This window comes from Urocampus carinirostris, chromosome 3 (genome assembly GCF_059441175.1).
Source record: "Urocampus carinirostris isolate Australia breed hairy pipefish chromosome 3, RoL_Ucar_1.0, whole genome shotgun sequence".
NCBI classification, from domain to species: domain Eukaryota; kingdom Metazoa; phylum Chordata; class Actinopteri; order Syngnathiformes; family Syngnathidae; genus Urocampus; species Urocampus carinirostris.
The window spans coordinates 63,352,684-63,372,131 of NC_142351.1; the positions used below are offsets into that span (position 1 = coordinate 63,352,684).

At 42.8% G+C, this 19,448-nt stretch overlaps 1 protein-coding gene across 2 annotated transcripts; it reads right to left on the bottom strand.

Moving 5' to 3' along the window:
* Nucleotides 1–4,228: 4,228 nt before the first annotated feature.
* On the bottom strand, nucleotides 4,229–19,274 carry lrrc23 (leucine rich repeat containing 23). 2 transcript variants are annotated; one of them, XM_088332918.1, is made up of 8 exons: nucleotides 19,080–19,274; nucleotides 11,158–11,261; nucleotides 10,966–11,086; nucleotides 7,795–7,936; nucleotides 7,588–7,718; nucleotides 5,855–5,991; nucleotides 5,588–5,792; nucleotides 4,229–4,682 (listed from the first exon to the last, which is right to left on the bottom strand). In XM_088332918.1, exons 1-8 carry the CDS (start codon nucleotides 19,152–19,154, stop codon nucleotides 4,659–4,661), a joined length of 939 nt encoding a protein of 312 aa, XP_088189044.1. In that variant the 5' UTR covers nucleotides 19,155–19,274; the 3' UTR covers nucleotides 4,229–4,658. The 2 variants fall into 2 exon arrangements, with proteins under 2 accessions (XP_088189044.1, XP_088189043.1); XM_088332917.1 differs by having other exon boundaries at nucleotides 11,158–11,264.
* Nucleotides 19,275–19,448: the final 174 nt, after the last annotated feature.

The following is a 19,448-nucleotide window of genomic DNA, read 5'->3' on the forward strand; positions in this document are numbered from 1 at the left end:
TAAGAGTAAGCCCCGCCTACCATGAGTTGTCGATCACAAGGCGGAAGCAAACCCCAAACTCGACACCGGACAGTTTTTTCAACGTAAAAAAGATCAGTTTGTACATAATGTTAACGCAACATTACAGTGAAATATTCTTATAGAAATTGTATAGATATTGTTTGATAAAGCAGTACAATAATACAATGTGTAGAATAAGTTATTAAAGGTACAGTTTGTAATATTTGACCACTAGGTGTGTCTGTACGGCATTGCACGACCGAAACAAGTGCTTAAAAGCACAGAGAAGAATACAAACTACAGAGACTCAAAGTGACCAAAACACATTATTTTTTCTTAATTTTTCACCTAACCTTTCGCCAAAAAATAAATGAGAAAAAAGTAAACAAAAAAAAAGAAAGAAAGAGAAGAAAAGGTTAAAAAAATGGACGAACTGGATAAAATATGAAAAAAGGAAAAATAAAAATGAGAGAAACCAAAGAAGAAAAAGGGAAAAGAAAAACTATGAAAACTTCAAGATTAAAAGAGAAAAAACTGAGAGAAAAGGGAATAAGGAAAAGAGAAAGGAAAGAAAAAAAAAAAACAACACGAGAAAATGTGAAAAAAACTAAAGACAAATGAAAAGGAAAGAAAAGAAAGAAGAAAAGAGAAAAGGGGAAGAAAGAAAATTTCAAAAAATGCAAGAGAGAAAAATGCACAGGAAAAAAAGAGAAGCGAAAATAAGGAAAAAGGGAAAAATTAAACAAAAGAAAAAGAAGTACAAAAGAAAAAGCAACGAAAAAAACATAAAATGAGCAATAATTATCTTGCAGTGGATTTTTTTTATGTTTTAAATGTTTGTTTTTTGTGAAATACAGGGAGTGCAGAATTATTAGGCAAATGAGTATTTTGACCACATCATCCTCTTTATGCATGTTGTCTTACTCCAAGCTGTATAGGCTCGAAAGCCTACTACCAATTAAGCATATCAGGTGATGTGCATCTCTGTAATGAGAAGGGGTGTGGTCTAATGACATCAACACCCTATATCAGGTGTGCATAATTATTAGGCAACTTCCTTTCCTTTGGCAAAATGGGTCAGAAGAGGGACTTGACAGGCTCTGAAAAGTCAAAAATAGTGAGATATCTTGCAGAGGGATGCAGCACTCTTAAAATTGCCAAGCTTCTGAAGCGTGATCATCGAACAATCAAGCGTTACATTCAAAATAGTCAACAGGGTCGCAAGAAGCGTGTAGAAAAACCAAGGCGCAAAATAACTGCCCGTGAACTGAGAAAAGTCAAGCGTACAGCTGCCAAGATGCCACTTGCCACCAGTTTTGCCATATTTCAGAGCTGCAACATCACTGGAGTGCCCAAAAGCACAAGGTGTGCAATATCAGAGACATGGCCAAGGTAAGAAAGGCTGAAAAACGACCACCACTGAACAAGACACATAAGCTGAAACGTCAAGACTGGGCCAAGAAAAATCTCAAGACGGATTTTTCTAAGGTTTTATGGACTGATGAAATGAGAGTGAGTCTTGATGGGCCAGATGGATGGGCCCGTGGCTGGATCGGTAAAGGGCAGAGAGCTCCAGTCCGCCTCAGACGCCAGCAAGGTGGAGGTGGGGTACTGGTATGGGCTGGTATCATCAAAGATGAGCTTGTGGGGCCTTTTCGGGTTGAGGATGGACTCAAGCTCAACTCCCAGTCCTACTGCCAGTTTCTGGAAGACACCTTCTTCAAGCAGTGGTACAGGAAGAAGTCCGCATCCTTCAAGAAAAACATGATTTTCATGCAGGACAACGCTCCATCACACGCATCCAAGTACTCCACAGCGTGGCTGGCAAGAAAGGGTCTAAAAGAAGAAAAACTAATGACATGGCCTCCTTGTTCACCTGATCTGAACCCCATAGAGAACCTGTGGTCCCTCATCAAATGTGAGATTTACAAGGAGGGAAAACAGTACACCTCTCTGAACAGTGTCTGGGAGGCTGTGGTTGCTGCTGCACGCAATGTTGATCGTGAACAGATCAAAGCACTGACAGAATCCATGGATGGCAGGCTTTTGAGTGTCCTTGCAAAGAAAGGTGGCTATATTGGTCACTGATTTGTTTTTGTTTTGTTTTTGAATGTCAGAAATGTATATTTGTGAATGTTGAGCTGTTATATTGGTTTCCCTGATGAAAATAAATAATTGAAATGGGTATACATTTTTCTTTTTTGTTAAGTTGCCTAATAATTATGCACAGTAATAGTCACCTACACACACAGATATCCTCCTAAAATAGCTAAAACTAAAAAAGCCCCACTCCAACTTCCAAAATATTCAGCTTTGATATTAATGAGACTTTTGGGTTCATTAAGAACATGGTTGTTGTTCAATAATAAAATTAATCCTCAAAAATACAACTTGCCTAATAATTCTGCACTCCCTGTAAAACACTACGTTCAAAAAGACTTCAAACTCACGGACATCTTTCTAATTCTTCTTCTTCTTCTTATTATTATTATTATAATGTCCCATTTTTCGTATACTATTTTCCGATTCTTCCAATGATAACTATGTAGGTTGTTTTTTTGAAAATTAATCAATCAATAAATAAATAACTACCATGCATTGAGTCCGTTTTTTTGCTTTCTCAAAATTAATTCTACAGTAAATTGAGTTCTCTTTTTGGAAATTCTTCCTGAAGTCATCTTTACCATATTAGTGTAAATCATTATTTAATATCAGTTACAAATGTAAATTATTCAAACTAATCATAAAAAAATGGTTCAAAAGAAATCAATATTCTGTCCAAAAACGACGGTATTTGGTTGAAATTTGAAAAAAAAAAATGGTTGAAAGAAATCTTTAACCCTTTATTACTTCTGTTATTTTAGCCAAGAAAGAATCAGAAAACATATTATGAGGGATTATCTTTGGCCCTTATTTACAGAACAATCCAAACTTTCAATATCTAGCAATAGCTACGAAAATATGTGTTAAGACAATGTAATAAAAACAAAACCAAAAACAGATCATAATTAAGTAGAGACTGGAACTGAACATTAACACATTGTGAGGCAAGATAAAGTGGAAATTTGAACTGTTATAAATATATACAAAAAAATGTTAAATCTTGCTATCTGTCTTCCATATATTGTCAACGATTTTTCACCATGACCAGGTGTTTTATGAGCCTGTGTGGTAAATGGTGAAGCAATTCCTCGTGACAGAGACCCACATCATACATGACACCCATCAGTACCCCAATTCATTGCCCCTTTGGCAATTAAAACTAATAGTCATCTTCAAATGATTCAAGTTTTCTCTTTTTGTTGGTTACAGATAACCCAAAACATGCTTTACAAAATGCATTACTCATTATGCCCCGTCTGTCATTTCTTGCCTGTGATTGGTCCGTTGCCACACGTGGATTTCTAGGGGAGACCAATGTGGGAAGTTGCTGCCACTTTGTTGGTGTTTTGGAGAACTACTTTGATTCAGTTAAATTTCTTTTATGTTTCTGGAAAGGCTGCCTTCTCCTCTTCCAGGAACGGTTTGAATTTTCTTTTTAGCCCAACGGTCGTGGAGTGACGGCAATTTAAATAGCGCAGGTATAACGGGGGCATCGGGTTAAATGCCATTTTGTGACCAGTTCGAAACAAAAGCCACTGTTTCAAGGTTTAATTTGGACCACATTGGACAAGCCAAATGGGCAGTGTGTAATATTTAGTGCTTCCTAGGGGGTTTAAAAAAACTTTATTCCAGTAAAAACAAAACAATAAAACATTGATTTGAATACTAAGCAAAAATACACGAACTACCAAACCAGTATTATTTTTATTAAAAAAAATAAATTCATAGGTCAAGAAATGTGTATTTCTTTTACACTGTGGAATGCCATTTAAGTTGGTGCCATCTGCCGCCATGCTCTGCCCTGTATCACTGGCCCTACTCGTATGAGACAATACAATGCCTTCCGGTAGTTAAATATTACACATTGGGGCTTTAAGACAGCCCAATTCAGGGGTCTATTTTTGGACTTTTTCAAGTCTAAAACAGACCAAACCAAAAGCAAGGCCATTGAAATGTTGATCTGATTTAAATGACAGGTTATAGAATTGGAAAAAAATAAAATAATACACTAACAAAACTGTTTCTTATACAAGTGTGTAATATTTGATTAATAATTCTATTCATCAATGTCAATTAATGCTCATTATAAATATAAACAATGATTAACCAAGATAGGAGTCAGATATAATAGATGCATCTTTTATTTCTTTACAGCTCAAATGATCACATTAACGTTGCTCAGGTGGTTCCTGGAGGCTATCTATGCCATCGATTTGAGCAACCTCTGAGCAACATGAGAAGTTCATGGTCTGGTTTCTCGATAATGTAACTGTAGAAACCGGACTTCTTGTATGTCTTGCACTTGTGCGTTGTACTGTCTCTTTAAAAATGTAGCTGGATAGCTGCCAATAGGGAAACAAGTCCATAATTGCTTCTTCATGATTGTATGGGAAATTCAATGACTGTGACAACGAACCCTCATTGAGTGCACAGTAGGAATTTCCAAAATGAAGTAACCTGCATCATACAATGTATGAATAAAAAAGTCTCTACACTGAGACCAATCCCCAACTGGTCCTTTCCAGGAAGTGGAGCAACCATTGCAAATGCTCGGCCTAGCCTGTTTCCTCCTTGAGTTCCTGAAATCACAAAAGCAAAATACAGTACAAGAAATAAAGGAACAAACTTTCCCACAAGTTGCAATACAAGTGTCAGGTTCTGGTGTGGCTGGAGAAACCGATCTGATTAAATGTAGACACAAATTCAGATTTCAGAAAATGATTTATTTCCGGGAAAAAAAAAATCAATATTGTATAGCGTACAGATCCAAACAAAATAACGTTGACTAGGATTTTCAGAATTCAATAATATCAAAGCTACTCTTACACAGGCTTGACTACGCATCCTTGCTATATCATGTTGAATTACTAAGTAGATATAAATGACTAAACCAGGAAAGAAAGAAGACACAGGCTATGGTGGGATAACCAACTGGTTCGGAATGAGCAAAAAAATGAAAGGATGACGCAGGGAATATAATACAACACAAAACAATCCAACAGAACATAAGCATGAAAGAAAAGCAACACAGGATATGTTGGAACATTAACTAACTGAACAAGAAATGAAAGTAGAAGACTGAAGATGTGTTGGAAAAAGAACAATATTTAACTGAACAAAAAAAGCTAGCTCTAACTGAAAAAAAAAAAAACATGGAAGAAAGACAACCGGAATATATTGGAACACTAACCAACTGAAAGGAACATGAAAATAAGAAGGCACATGATAAGATTGTTTCCAACTGAAATAAGAAAGTAAAAGCACTCCATGGTCCAATTTTAAAATAACAGAATTTGAAAGTCAGAGGCTGTAGGAAAACATTATCGTACTGGACAGAACAGCAAGATCTCCATGACGATTAGACATGAAAGATATTGCACTCACAAGCTTTATGCAACAGAACAAAATGTGGAAAAAAAAAACATAATATATTGAAACAATGACTTACTGAACAAAACATGAAAAAAAACGAAAAATACTTTACCTTAATTGTCTTCCACGTCTCAGCCCTCTCCTCCAAAGAGACAGGCTCTTTATCAAGGCGTTCCAGGTTGGGGATGAGGGTTAAGACGTAAGGCCGGTAGTCCGTAGTCCCGTCTAGCGGGTTCTCGGACAGGACCACAACCCGCAGAGTTTTGGAAAGGAGGCCGAGGGCCTGAAGACTGGTCTCATCCAGGAAGTCATTACTTCTGTAAAAGACAGAGGAATGAGGAATGTGGTTTTTGTTTCGGGTTTTCTTGTCGAGGTCTACCTGATGTTGAGGTACTGGAGACATTTCATGTTGGCGCTGAGTCCGTCCAGGTTGGCCAGTTTGTTGTTACGTAGATGAAGAGTGGTGAGGTTTTCTAACGTCTCCATGCCCTCCAGGCTTATGATAAGATTTTGGGCCTACCACAATCCACAAAAACACAATCGCAGAATCAAATACTTTTCAGACAATACGTCACTCCTGACTATAAGTCGCACTGGACGAAAAATTTATGATCCATCCATCAATCCATCCGTCATTTTCTGTTTAACTGGGTTTGGTCGCGGCGGCAGCAGCCTCAGCAGGGAAGCCCAGAACTCCCTATCTGTATTCACTTCATCTAGCGCATGAGACAGGACCGCAAGGCGTTTCCAAGCCAGACTGATATGTAGTATCTCCAGCGTGTCCTGAGTCATTCCCAGGGCCTTCTGCCGGAGGGACATGCCCAGAAGACATCCCGAGGAGGCGTCCTTATCATGCCTAAGCTACCTCTGCTGGCTCTAAACCGACTCCCTCCCAGATGACAGAGCTTCTCACCCTATCTCTAAGGGCTCGCCAAGGCACCCTACGGAGGAAACTCATTTCAGTCGCTTGTATCCGAGATCTTGTTCCTCCGGTCATGATTCATATTTCATGACCATATGTAAGGACAGGAACGTGAATTAACCATTAAATTGAGAGCTATGCCTTTCCGCTCAGCTCCTTTCTTACTACAACAGACCGGTACAGGGTCCGCAGAAAGTCACATTCCACGTAGCAGATATTGACGCTGGTTCTTAGAGTAGAAAGCATCGCTAGCTTTCTGTGAGGAAGATAATAGAATTATGCTAATTTTGGGGATGAAAAAGTAAGCCCATTTTTGCATGGAGTGCTAACTTCAATACAGAAGAAGGCAACTATGAAAGTGTTGGTGTTGAAACAATGCTGGATATCTCTGTAGAAGAAAAAAATGATAATAAAACATTTTTGAGGCATAGAAACAACGCTAGCTTTCTCTGTAGAAGAATATAATGAAACTATGTTAGTTTTTGGGCAAAAGAAAGCTTGATTTGGCAAAGAGGAAGACAGTCCTGACTTATATGCAGAAGAAGACAATCAGGGTAGTTTTTGGTGTAGAAATTCAAAAAGAAACATTTGTTTCACGCTGCCCTGATTTAAGATAATGAGTTAATCATGTGAATTTCCCTTCGGGGATGAATAAAGTATCTATCTATCTATTTTTTTTTTTTTTTTTTTAAGTTTTTGGTGTTAAAAAGTAAAAGCTTTCCAAACAGAAGCTAGATTTCCATGTAGAAGAAGATTATGAAGCCACAAAAGTTTTGGGGGTCACAAAGTAAGTTAGTTTTCAGTGTAAAAAAAATGCCCAATCTCTCCAAACTGAAGCTAGCTCTCCGTGTAGAAGATAATGAGGCTATGCTAGCTTTTGGTCTTAAAAATAAACACGTTTTCAGTGTAGAAGAAGAGAGTATGCTTTCAGAGAGAAGACAATGACACTAGTTTCGGTCATAGAAAACAATGCTAGCTTTCTTTGTAGAAGATAATGATACTATCCTAGTTTTCGTTTGTGAAAGTAAGCTAGTTTCAGTGTAGAAGAAGACAATGCAAACTTTTCCCGCAAAGTAAGATAATAACGGTGTTTTTGTCCTCGTTTTTGATCTTGAATGCAAGCTATTTTTCAGCTTTATCAGCAGAAATAGTCAACAACAAGACAATTTAGCAAACTTTTGTCTTATTACCAGATAAAGTCGCTGAAGATTGGGAAGGTTGATGCCACTCGTCGTCGTCAATTTGTTACCTCTCAGCTCTAAAGTTCCCAGTTTAGAAAATAAACAACTCTCAAGGCCGTTTAATCTCTGAATGCGGTTGCCTGCAAGAGAATGTCAAAGACATGAATGGCTTTGGGGACAAAAAAAAACAATACTTAAATGAAATCAGAGACTGACCTGAAAGGTTGAGACTCTCCAGAGCTGGTCCAACAAGACCTTCCACTTCTATGAGGCGGTTGGCAGACATACTCAACCATTGCAGGTAAGCTAGCTGGGAGAAGGTTTGTCCTTGGAAGCAGGTTACGTAATTCTTGTCCATCTAAGACGCGGGTCGGCAACCCCAAATGTTGAAAGAGCCATATTGGATCAAAAAAACAAAAAAACAATTTGTCTGGAGTCGCAAAAAAAAAGTTAAAAATTGAAAGCATTATATAAGCCTTATAATATAGGCAACATATGTTGTATGTATCTATATCAGCTGTGTTAGCCTACTGTTGAAATTGCTAAGTTGATTACAAATACATAATGATCCTTCATAAATTAATGTTTATTTTCCTTGTAGCGCATTTTGAGGAGAACGCACCACGAGAATACTCATTTGAAGTATGCATGGATGTTTAACGTCATAACCCTAACCCTAACCCTCTTTCAGGAAATGGTCTACTGAGGCAGAGCAGGCTCTGAGAGACTGCTTTGGACGTACGGACTGGGATGTCCTGCTAGGGTCCAGCAGTGGGGACATTGAAGAGGTGGCAAACTGCACCACTGACTACATTAACTTCTGTATGGACAATGTTGTTCCTATAAAAACTGTATGCTGCTATGCCAACAACAAGCCCTGGATCACGAGCGACATCAAGTGCCTTCTGAACCAAAAAAAGAGGGCCTTTAAAGATGGTGATCAGCAGGAACTAAAACGAGTACAGAGGCAGCTCAAAGTCCAGCTCCGGGAAGGGAAGGAGCAGTACAGGAGGAAGTTGGAGAAAAAGCTGCAGAACAACAGCAGGAAGGGGGTGTGGGAAGCGATGAAAACCATTACTGGCTTCAGCACCAAGCAGGGTGTGGCTGTGGACGTAGATGTGGGGAGGGTCAACCAGTTGAACAACTTTTTCAACAGGTTTGACCACCCCAACTCATCCTCACCCCAGATTACTGCAGCTGTCCCTCCCCCTCTGGACACTAGCACGGAGGACATCCCCCCACACAAGATAACTGCAGCCCAAGTGTGTGGAGAGCTGAGGAGGCTGCGAACCAGCAAGGCAGCTGGTCCAGAAGGAGTATTCCCCCGACTGCTGAAGGCCTGTGCGTTGGAGCTGGGAGACCCTCTACAGCGCATCTTCAAGCTGAGCCTTGAACAGGGGAGGGTCCTTCAAGCGTGGAAAACATCCTGCATCATCCCAGTCCCAAAGAATTCAAGACCTGAGGAACTCAACGACTTCAGGCCGGTCGCCCTGACATCACATGTGATGAAAACCATGGAGCAGTTGCTGCTGCACCACCTGAGGCTACAGGTCCGTCACGCCATCGACCCTCTGCAATTTGCTTACCAGGAGAAGGTGGGACTGGAGGATGCTATAGTCTACATGCTACACCGATCCCTCTCTCACCTGGATAGGGCTAAGGGGGCTGTGAGGATTACATTTTTGGACTTCTCCAGTGCCTTCAATACCATACAGCCTCTGCTACTGAGTAGGAAACTGACAGAGATGGGAGTTAGCTCACACCTTATAGAATGGATTACTGACTACCTGACAGGCAGACCCCAGTATGTGAAACAGGGGGGCTGTACATCGGACTCTGTGGTTAGCAGCACACGATCTCCGCAGGGGACCGTGCTCTCTCCGTTCCTATTCACTCTGTATACATCGGACTTTCAGTACAACTCTGAGTCCTGCCACGTGCAAAAGTTTGCTGATGACACTGCGATCGTGGGATGTATCAGAAGTGGGCAGGAGGAGGAGTACAGGAAACTGATTCAGGACTTTGTCCAATGGAGCGACGCAAACCACCTGCACCTGAACACCACCAAAACCAGGGAGATGGTGGTGGACTTCAGGAGAACTAAAACTCACCCGGTTCCTGTAACCATCAAAGGAGAAGGTGTAGAATTTGTCCAGACCTACAAATACCTGGGTGTGCAGCTGGACAACAAACTGGACTGGACTGCCAACACAGAAGCTCTATGTAGGAAAGGTCAAAGCCGACTTTACTTCCTCAGAAGGCTGGCCTCTTTTAACATCTGCAAAAAGCTCCTGAAAATATTCTATGAGACAGTTGTGGCAAGTGCCCTCTTCTATGCGGCAGCGTGTTGGGGAGGCAGCGTTTATTAATTCTTTAAAGTATATTAAAGAATTAATAAAGTTTAAGTTTGATGTAAGAGCAAATTCAAAACAAGTCAGTGCAATAGTAAAACAGAGCAGCATCCCCTGCTAGCGTTAAATCTCCTGGGTTTGCTGATGTGTGATTGTCTGCTATTTTGGGCCATTTCCTTCACTTTCTTGGAAAGGAATGTGTTGTTGCCTGTCTTATTTTGATTTTGTTCTTTAACTCTGCAAATAAGTGTTCTAATATGTTGATGAATTACTCCTTCATGTTGTCACCATTTATGAACGGTTTTCCATGCTTTATTATCTCCATAACCATAACTTCCGTTGGTAGCAAAGTTTAAAGATGTAATCCACTTCTTAAATCTATTCACGCTCCTGTAATTTATGCAATCACACTTTTTCTCACTTCCCACTGGTACTAAGCGGCAAATGTAGCATGCCTTCCCTAGAAATGTCTTTCCACATATTTTTGCTATTTGATAACTTCTCTCCTCAAAGCAAACATTCAGGCAGTCCTTCTGTATTGGCAATAATGCAAATTATTATGTCTAAGAAACATTAACGCCTCTGTTCTCATCAGTTATTTTTCTCTTTTTAACCTAGGGGTAAACAGCCACCTGTCTGGTTTGGGACACTGCATCTCTAAAAGTGGCGGAGCGTGGGCTGAACACTACGCCAGGATAGTAGAGAGAAAGGCAGAAGAGCGATGCACAAGAGTTTAAAATCGTACCAGTTCTTTGTTGAAATGTAATATTTATTCTACACATTTTTACAGCATTAAAAAAGCTGTTCATGTCATGTTTATCCTCCTTCAGAAACCATATTTATACAAAAATATATTTTCCCCTCCCATTTTTTAAAATATGTGAGTATTTTTTTAAAAGTTCCAGGGAGCCACGCCGCAGCACTAAAGAGCCGCTGCATGCAGCTCCTGAGCTGCGGGTTGCCGACCCTCGATCTAAGACTTTGAATTCTCAAAAACATAATTTTTTTGTTGGTCTGTACAAGGAAATATCCTTACCTTGAGCCAAAGAAGCTGAGTGAGGGATGCCAAAGGCGAAAGGTCAGAAATCCGATTGTTGGACACATCCATAAAGCGAAGGTGGACGTAGTTACTGATGGCGGCCATGTCGCTCAGCTTTCTACCAAGAACAAAAGTTGAAATTTAACGAAAGAATAAAGCGACAACTGTCAGGAAAGTTGTCTTTCTCACTTGTCTTTTAATACCACTTTAATGAACGCGTGTCGTAATCCATTTCCTGTCCGGCACAGCAAAGACAGACCTGGGATAATAATGTCTTGATCCAAGGGACGAACCTGCTGATAAAAGGGGAGGAAAAAGGACACCAAAATAACTGGAGTCCAACAGTGCCACCTGCTGGTATGGGGTAAGGGTTTGTTTTGGCTTTTGACATGCGACCGGAAAGCGGGGTTTTGTTGGCAGTCTACAGAGCGAGCTGCCAACGAGATCAAAGAGTTTAAAGCCAGCAGAGAAGCTAATCACGTGTTGTGACTCATTTCATTTGCAGAAACTGTAATAAAAACCTCATAATTGATAAAGTTAAAACTTATATTAACTCTATGTTGGCAGAATTAAACAAATAAAAACAAGCATTAAGGTAAATAAAATGTATTAGCATTGGTGATGGCCCAAACACCACTCGCCTCGGCTGGGCTCCCGGCCACACTGCGCGCCCCCGTGTGTCTAGTTAAATTTAGTCACACAGGAAACAGATAAATACACCGGAAATGCAACTTCAATTTAAAAGAGTACAAAACTGATAAACGTACAAAAGATGCAATCAGACTGATTATTGAACCGTTACTTCATGTGTGTGTGTGTGTGTGTGAAAGATTGTTTTTATATTTAGGAATATAAAAACAAGTTATATTCACACAGTGAATTCTGAGAAATGTTACAACCAAAACGACCAACCTATCATCATCCAGTCCAGCGTGAATGTGGATCTTTGGTGGGACAGGTACACCGCGGTTACATTGGTGCCGTGACCCGTGACTTCTATTAAGCTGACTTTCACTCAACCTTGCCCAAAGACCAGGAAGACCCCTATGACTACTGGTTGAGACTAAACAGAGCAGCTGACCTTGCCTCTGACTGCTTGAGAGAGCAGGGCAAAACATTGGACAACCCTGAAATTGAGGTAACTCGCATAATTATTAGGAACTGCCCCTGCAAAGAACTGGCACTCACTTTCAGATCTAAAACCATCGATAAGTGGTCAGCATGTGAAGTACTAGAGGTGCTGAATGAATACCACGCTGAGAAGAGCTACAAAGCAGCTTCCCCACAACAACCTGCGAATAGGGCGGAAATTGCCGTACACAAAGCTGAGGTGAACCATGGTCCAACCCTCATGCACGAGCCACCTCAGACTTAGAGCCCACAGTATGTCCCTCTAACAGACGTTATTAGTATGTTGGAGAAAGTTCTGCTACTTGGTGCCTCTAACCAGTTTCAAGAGAGAAGGCGAACTCCAACCAGGCGACCTGGAGACAGAATTAATGGTTTCACTGACAAGCCATGTGTTATTTGCAAAGATGACGAACACAGTGCTCTCTCTCATTGCCGAGAAAAAAAGCTTTGCTTTCACTGCCATGCCCCAGGGCAATCTCAACGTGACTGTCCAGTGAAGAAAGCTGTCCCACTGCCTCAGGGAAACTGACTGGTCTGCGCATAGGGGAGAACAGATCAACTGAGTATGCCTCCCACCACTAATGTGATGCCTGACATGCAAGATAATCAATCCATCTATGAGTTATACAGAAACACGATACCTCCATCGAAGAAGCTGATCTTTCAGGGGTTTCAGAGAATAGCGGAGACTGACGAACTGTTTTACACACCTGTACTTGTGCAAGATGGCCCCACTTTCAGAGTGCTGTTAGACAGCGGGTCGATGGCTTGTACAGTAAGTGAGGCAACTGCCAAGTCCCTGCTGCAGCAATTCCCTGACATGATGAGTTACACGGCCGATAACTACGTAATTGTAGGCTGCGGTGGACACCAAGTTTCTCCCAGAGACATGTACGACATTCACGTCACCGTTTACGGATGCAAAATGATAATGTCAGTAATGGTTGTGCCAGGCCAGACAGAACAGATGATCCTTGGCAGCAATGCCATCAAACATATTTTAACTCAATTGAAGAGCACTGACGGCTATTAAAGATTAGTTTCCACTCCTGACAATGGTCTGTCTGATAACCACAGTCAATTCCTGTCAATGTTTTCTAACACAGAGGGATGGAGAGGTGATTGCATTCCAGGTAAGGTTGGGACAGTGAAAATCAAGAGTTGCATGACGCTGAATCCACGGACCGAGTACCTTATTTGGGGCAAGTTACCTGAGTCAGCCAGGATGTCAGCGGGCAGCACAGTGGTCGGTGAGCCAACCCAATCTAATGCTGGGCCCAGACAAGTCCTTGTCGGACGAGTTGTTACTCCACTCTGGGGAGATGGATGGGTGCCTGTTAAAATCTTTAATCCTACGGACAGAGTTGTGGTGCTGAGAAGAAACAGAAAAATTGCAGATGTGTCTCCTTGTATCGCAGCGGAAGACCTGCCCAGTGCAGAGGAGGTCTAGTGCAACATGCAGAGTGTACAGAGCAAAGAGGTCCAACCCAGGTCAGAAGAGGACATGATGCGTACATTGGAAGCTCTGGGACTGCAAGACATTGACCTGAAGTCATGCGAGGTTTCGCTGCAGTGTAAAGACAAGCTCCTTCATATCATCGAACAATTCGAGTCAATCTTTTCTCGACATAAGATGGACTGTGGAGAGGCCAAAGAGTTTGTACATCGTATCTACCTTGTTGATGATAAGCCGTTCCGTCTACCTTACAGAAGTATACCACCACGTCAGTATGAAAAACTGAGGACGACTCTGAACGAGATGGAAGAGAAAGAATTTATTCAGAAGTTGACTAGCGACAATGCATCTGCGCTTGTTCTCATATGGAAGTGGAATGCAGAACTCAGAGTATGTACTGATTTTAGAAGGCTTAATACGAGAACCATAAAGGATGTCTACCCACTACCGCATCAAGCTGATGCTTTGGCCACACTTGGGGGAAATGCCTTTTTCTCCACGATGGACCTTACGTCAGGCTACTACAATGTCCCCTTGCACCCTGATGACAAAAAGTACACGGCATTCTCATCACCCTTCGGGCTTCACGAGTACAACCGGCTCCCTTAGGGACTTTGCAACAGCCCAGCAACATTTATGAGGATGATGATGTCGATATTCGGTGATGATGAAATGAAATGATCTGCATTTATATAGCGCTTTTCAAGTCAAGATTTCCCAAAGCGCTTTACATTGTGCTTCACATTTCCCAATAGCGGCCGTGCAGCCATATAAGTCGCTAACCTGCTTATTGGGGGTATTAGGGGTTCAGTGTCTTACCCAAGGACATTTCGACATGTAACACACAGGAGCCGGGATTCAAACTGCGATCTCTTGATCAAAATTTCATGAGCCTATTGTGTTACCTCGACGGTCTGATGGTGTCTGCCCCTACAGAAGAAGTTGCACTCCAACGACTGCAGATGGTGTTTACTCGCCTCAAGGAACACAACCTCAAGCTCGCACCCAAAAAGTGTTTTTTCTTCAGACGGACTGTGAAATTTCTTGGGCATGTCATCAGTGAGGATGGAATTCAGACTGACCCCGAGAAGGTGAGAGCAATAAATGACCTACAAGTTGCTGACCTAATGGAGTCGGACGGTAAGAGGCCGTGCCCTAGTAAAATCAGATCTTTTCTAGGCATGGTGATGTATTACCAAAGCTTCATTGAAGCATGTTCTGCGAAGGCAAAACCTCTGTTCAGGCTCACATCTGAATCTGGTGCCCAGCATAAGCGCAAGAGAGGCCGCAAACTAGTGAGGAAAGGTCAAGTGAAGCTGATGCCTGCTGATTGGTCCGATGCATGCCAGAACGCATTTGAAACACTGAAACACGACCTCATGACAAGTGTCACTCTGGCCCACCCAGATTTTGATGCGCAGTTCATTCTGGCTGTCGACGCATCCTTCGATGGGATTGGAGCAGTCCTGTCACAGCTGCCACCTGGTGGAAAAGTAGCCAGACCAGTCGCCTATGCAAGTAAAACGCTCTCTCGCTCCCAGCTCAACTACCCTGCACACCCGCTCGAATTTCTTGCCTTGAAATGGGCGGTATGTGATAAATTCAGCCATTGGTTGAAAGAAAGACACTTCATCACGTGGACCGACAATAACCCGCTGACATACATTTTGACCAAACCAAGACACCGCGTGTGAACAGCGGTGGGTAGCAAAGCTAGCTGCATACAATTTTGACCTGAAGTACATTCCTGGCCCAAAAAACATCGTAGCCGACGCTCTGAGCCGTGAGCCATATGTACGGTCATGTGTGGGTCATCGCCTTGTTACCGAGCCCTATACCTCGCTGTTGGACCAGGTCAACGGGGTGAACAACAGTACTGTGCAAGAGGTGTTCAGAGTATCCAACAATTCTCACGCTGTTTTTGACGAGAGTGCTGAGACATCAGATGAGTCAGCGAAAAGGGCAGTTCCACCAGGCACGAACGGTTCTGTGACATCAGAAGAAGTTGCTGCTGTCCTCAGTGCTCAGTCCACTGGTGGCGTGGGTCAAGTGATGGGAACGGATGGTAACTTCAATCTTCTGAAGAAGGAAGATCAGTCAACGGCACTCCCACAGAGTCAGCTTGTTGGTCTACATGAACACGACAACACAATAAGCAGAACCATGTACTTTGTGCATAGACACAAGAGACCTACCAAGCGTAAGAGAGCTGTCGAGTCGCCTAGTGTGATGACACTACTGAAGCATTGGAGCAGACTCACCATACAGAATGGCATGCTCTACAAAATAAGGAAAGATCCTCGCATGGCCAAGAAGATCTTCCAGTTTGTGGTGCCTGACTCATTGAAACAGAAAGTCCTCCACGGTTTCCATGACTCAGCAGGTCACCAAGGCCAGAACCGTACTTTGTCTCTGGTGATTCTTCTGGAATGGCATGGAACGTGATGTTGTGAACTATGTTAAATCCTGTCAGCGTTTTATAGTAGGGAAAACACCGGAACCACACAACCGTGCACCACTCAAGAACATAGTGACCTCTGAGCCTATGGAGTTGGTCTGTATAGACTTTTGGACTGCTGAGCAAGAGAACAGGTCTGTAGATGTCCTGGTCGTAACTGATCATTTCTCCAAGATGGCGCACGCCTTCCCTTGTAGGAATCAAACCGCCAAACAAGTTGCTCGCTGTCTGTGGCAGGATTTCTTTCTTGTCTATGGTTTCCCTCGGCGTATCCACTCTGATCAGGGAGCCAATTGTGAGAGCAAACTGATCAAAGAGCTTCTAGAGATGGCTGGGTTGCAGAAATCCCATACGACTCTGTTCCACCCCATGGGAAATGGTATCGCAGAACGATTTAACCAAACATTGGGAGATATGATCAGAACCCTTCCCCCTCAGCCCAAAGCAAAGTGGCTCACCTTCTGCTACAACTGCACAGAGCATAAGGCAACAGGATTTGCACCATTCTACCTAGTGTTTGGGAGGATCCCTCGTCTCCCTGTCGATGTCATGTTTCAACATGCTAGTACCAATGATGCTGTTGTCAGCTACTCTGACTTTGTAACCCATCTGAAGAAGGATCTACATGAAGCTGCTCAGATTGTACGGAGGAATACTCTCAGAGAACAGACTCGCCATGCCAAGCCGTACAACCAGAGGGCCAAAGGATCACCCCTCGTCGTGGGAGACCGGGTGTTGATCGCCAACAGAGGTGTCCCAGGGAAACGCAAGGTTGCAGATAAGTAGGAGTCAACCCCATATGAAGTCATATCAGTCAAGCCTGATCTCAATGTCTAGAGTCAAGGACTGCCTGACGGGCAAAGAGAAGGTAGTTCACAGGAATTTGCTGCTCTCTGTTAGATTCTTGCCCTATGAGGGAGATCTGGCCAGCGAATCTGAACACTCACGGTGTGACGCTGCTATGCACGGAAGTGATGTATGCCCTGATGTACCTGACGCGGTCGAAGACAGTGATGTCCGTACAGTAAACTGGGTGATACAGTCAGGTGAAGAGCAAGTTCATTCAGAGGTGGAGGATAACTCACTCGAAAGCAGATCTGATGCCCAGTCTGAATCTCTCACAGCCGATACATCTAGTCAAGGAAGTCAGCACATCCCCAAACAAGATGTTGATCATACTGCAAGTGAAGATGCGGAAAGCCCACCATGGTGCTCTGGAAACATGATGCTTTTGGGTATGGGCCGTCCAGACACTGTCCTCCCAGACGGGACCCCATTGAACACTGACCCCTCGGACATTGTCTCCCCTAGTACTGACCCGTATGAGACAGGCGCTCCTAATACTGACTGTTTAGACTTGACTGTCCCAGACCCTCAAGCTCAGGTTATTTGTGCTCAACCTAACCGTTGTGGTCATCAGGCCTCCCAGTCGTCTTATTTGTCAGATGAATGATCAGTTGGTAGGTGACAATTCTGTGTCCGCAATATCTGCTAGTTCCTTGTTTAGGTTCTTTAGAGGTGCACTTTCAGTTTGAGTAACAAAGCTTGAGCAAGAAACAAGAATTGTGCCTATGTGAGTACTTGAAACTACAAGAACAATGTTTTATGTTTCAGAGATGTAACAGGCATCTTTGAGTTTGTGCTTGGTTGGGAGTTTGATCACCTCCATGCTTTTCACACTCCTTTTTGGGAGAGTTTTAGAACTGACATGCACTTCAGTTTGTTCCTTGTAATACTGTACCAGTTTTTGTGTCCTTTTTTTCATCAGTATTTGCACTTTTGCATGTGATTTTTTTCTGTTTAGTGAAGAACTCCCATATTTAGCAGAATTTCAGGGGGGTGTATGTAACGGGTGTAATAATAACCTTTGTTTTATTGAAATTCCTGCTGAAATGTGTATAGTTTTGGTAAGTGTCCTGCAATGATGAGTCCAACAGTGCCACCTGCTGGTATGGGGTAGGGTTAGTTTTGGCTTTTGACATGTGACCGGAAGGCGGGGTTTGTTGGCAGTTTACAGGGCGAGCTGCCAACGAAATCAAAGAGATCGGGCCGCGCGACGGAGCGAGTTCGGCGGAGCCCGCTCGTTTGACGACCCCAGTAGTGCGGCGCGACGACAGGTGGCCGTCCGCGCGCAGCGGGCAAAAGGCGGCGGACGTGCGCGGGACCCCCGTAACTGTGTCGGTGTCGTGCGTATCGTGCCTGAAAGTACCCACGCCGCGGGTTAGGGGCTCGCTCGCTCGAGCGACCGAACGGCACCCGCGGTGCGCGCAAGTAAAAACCCTGTCGTGAATGTGTCTCCGATCGTCCCGGGCGGACGTAAAATCGCCCAGCTGTACGACTCTTAGCGGTGGATCACTCGGCTCTTGCGTCGATGAAGAACGGAGCTAGCTGCGAGAACTAATGTGATTTGCAGCTGCGAATGGCTGGCAACCAGTTCAGGGTGTCCCCTGCCCACTGCCCGGAGATGGCTGGGATGGGCTCCAGCCCCCCGCGACCCTAATAAGGATAAGCGGTGCAGATAATGAGATGAGATGAGATTTTTTTTTTCCTTTTTTTTGAAGGGTCTTCGCTACTTTGCAGATTTTCACTTTTTGTGGGTGGTTTTGTTCCCCATTAACCGGGTCTAAAAAAATAATAATTTAAAAAAAATTTTTTTTTGAAAGTGCGCCGCTACTTCGCGTATTTTCACTTATCGCGGGTGGTTTTGGTCCCCATTAACCGCGATAACCGAGGTCTTACTGTATGTATGTATGTATATATATATATATATATATATATATATATATATATATATATATATATATATACACAAGTAGTATACAGTATACAGTATACATTACCAAATGAAAAGTTTTTGTACCACTAGGAGTCACTAAACCTGCCACACTGTTGCTTTAAGTTTATGAGCAGCAACGCAACTTTCCTCTCATTTGCTACAATTGTCGTTTATAATACTGGTGAAACTCGCTATAATTAAGTCGGTTGCTTCCAAAACAACTAGTAACAAATAATGCAGTTAAAGGGATATGGTTACTTTGTAACGTGACAATCGCCAGATGATTTTACCTCGATGGCTTCCTCGTCCTCGTCCTGGTTTTCTTCTCCGGTTTCCACGTCCGACGACACATCTTCCTCGTCCATTTGAGTCAATCATCTACAATTCGGTCTTTGTTCGAAAAGAAAAATAATGTTAACGAGCCTCAGTTAAAGGCCCGGGTTCCAAGTTGGAGCCGCTAGTGTTGCCCGTTGCCATAGAAACAGACTACCGCCAATACTATCGCGAGATGTGGCGTGCCACGTGATCTTTGTCATTCGTCAGTATGCAATTGTAAATTGTATAACAAGAAAAACACAAGACGAGAAAACCACTCCACCTTGCAACTTTTTAATTTCAAGACCATGTCTGTTGATTATTTTGAAGCACATTTCAAACCA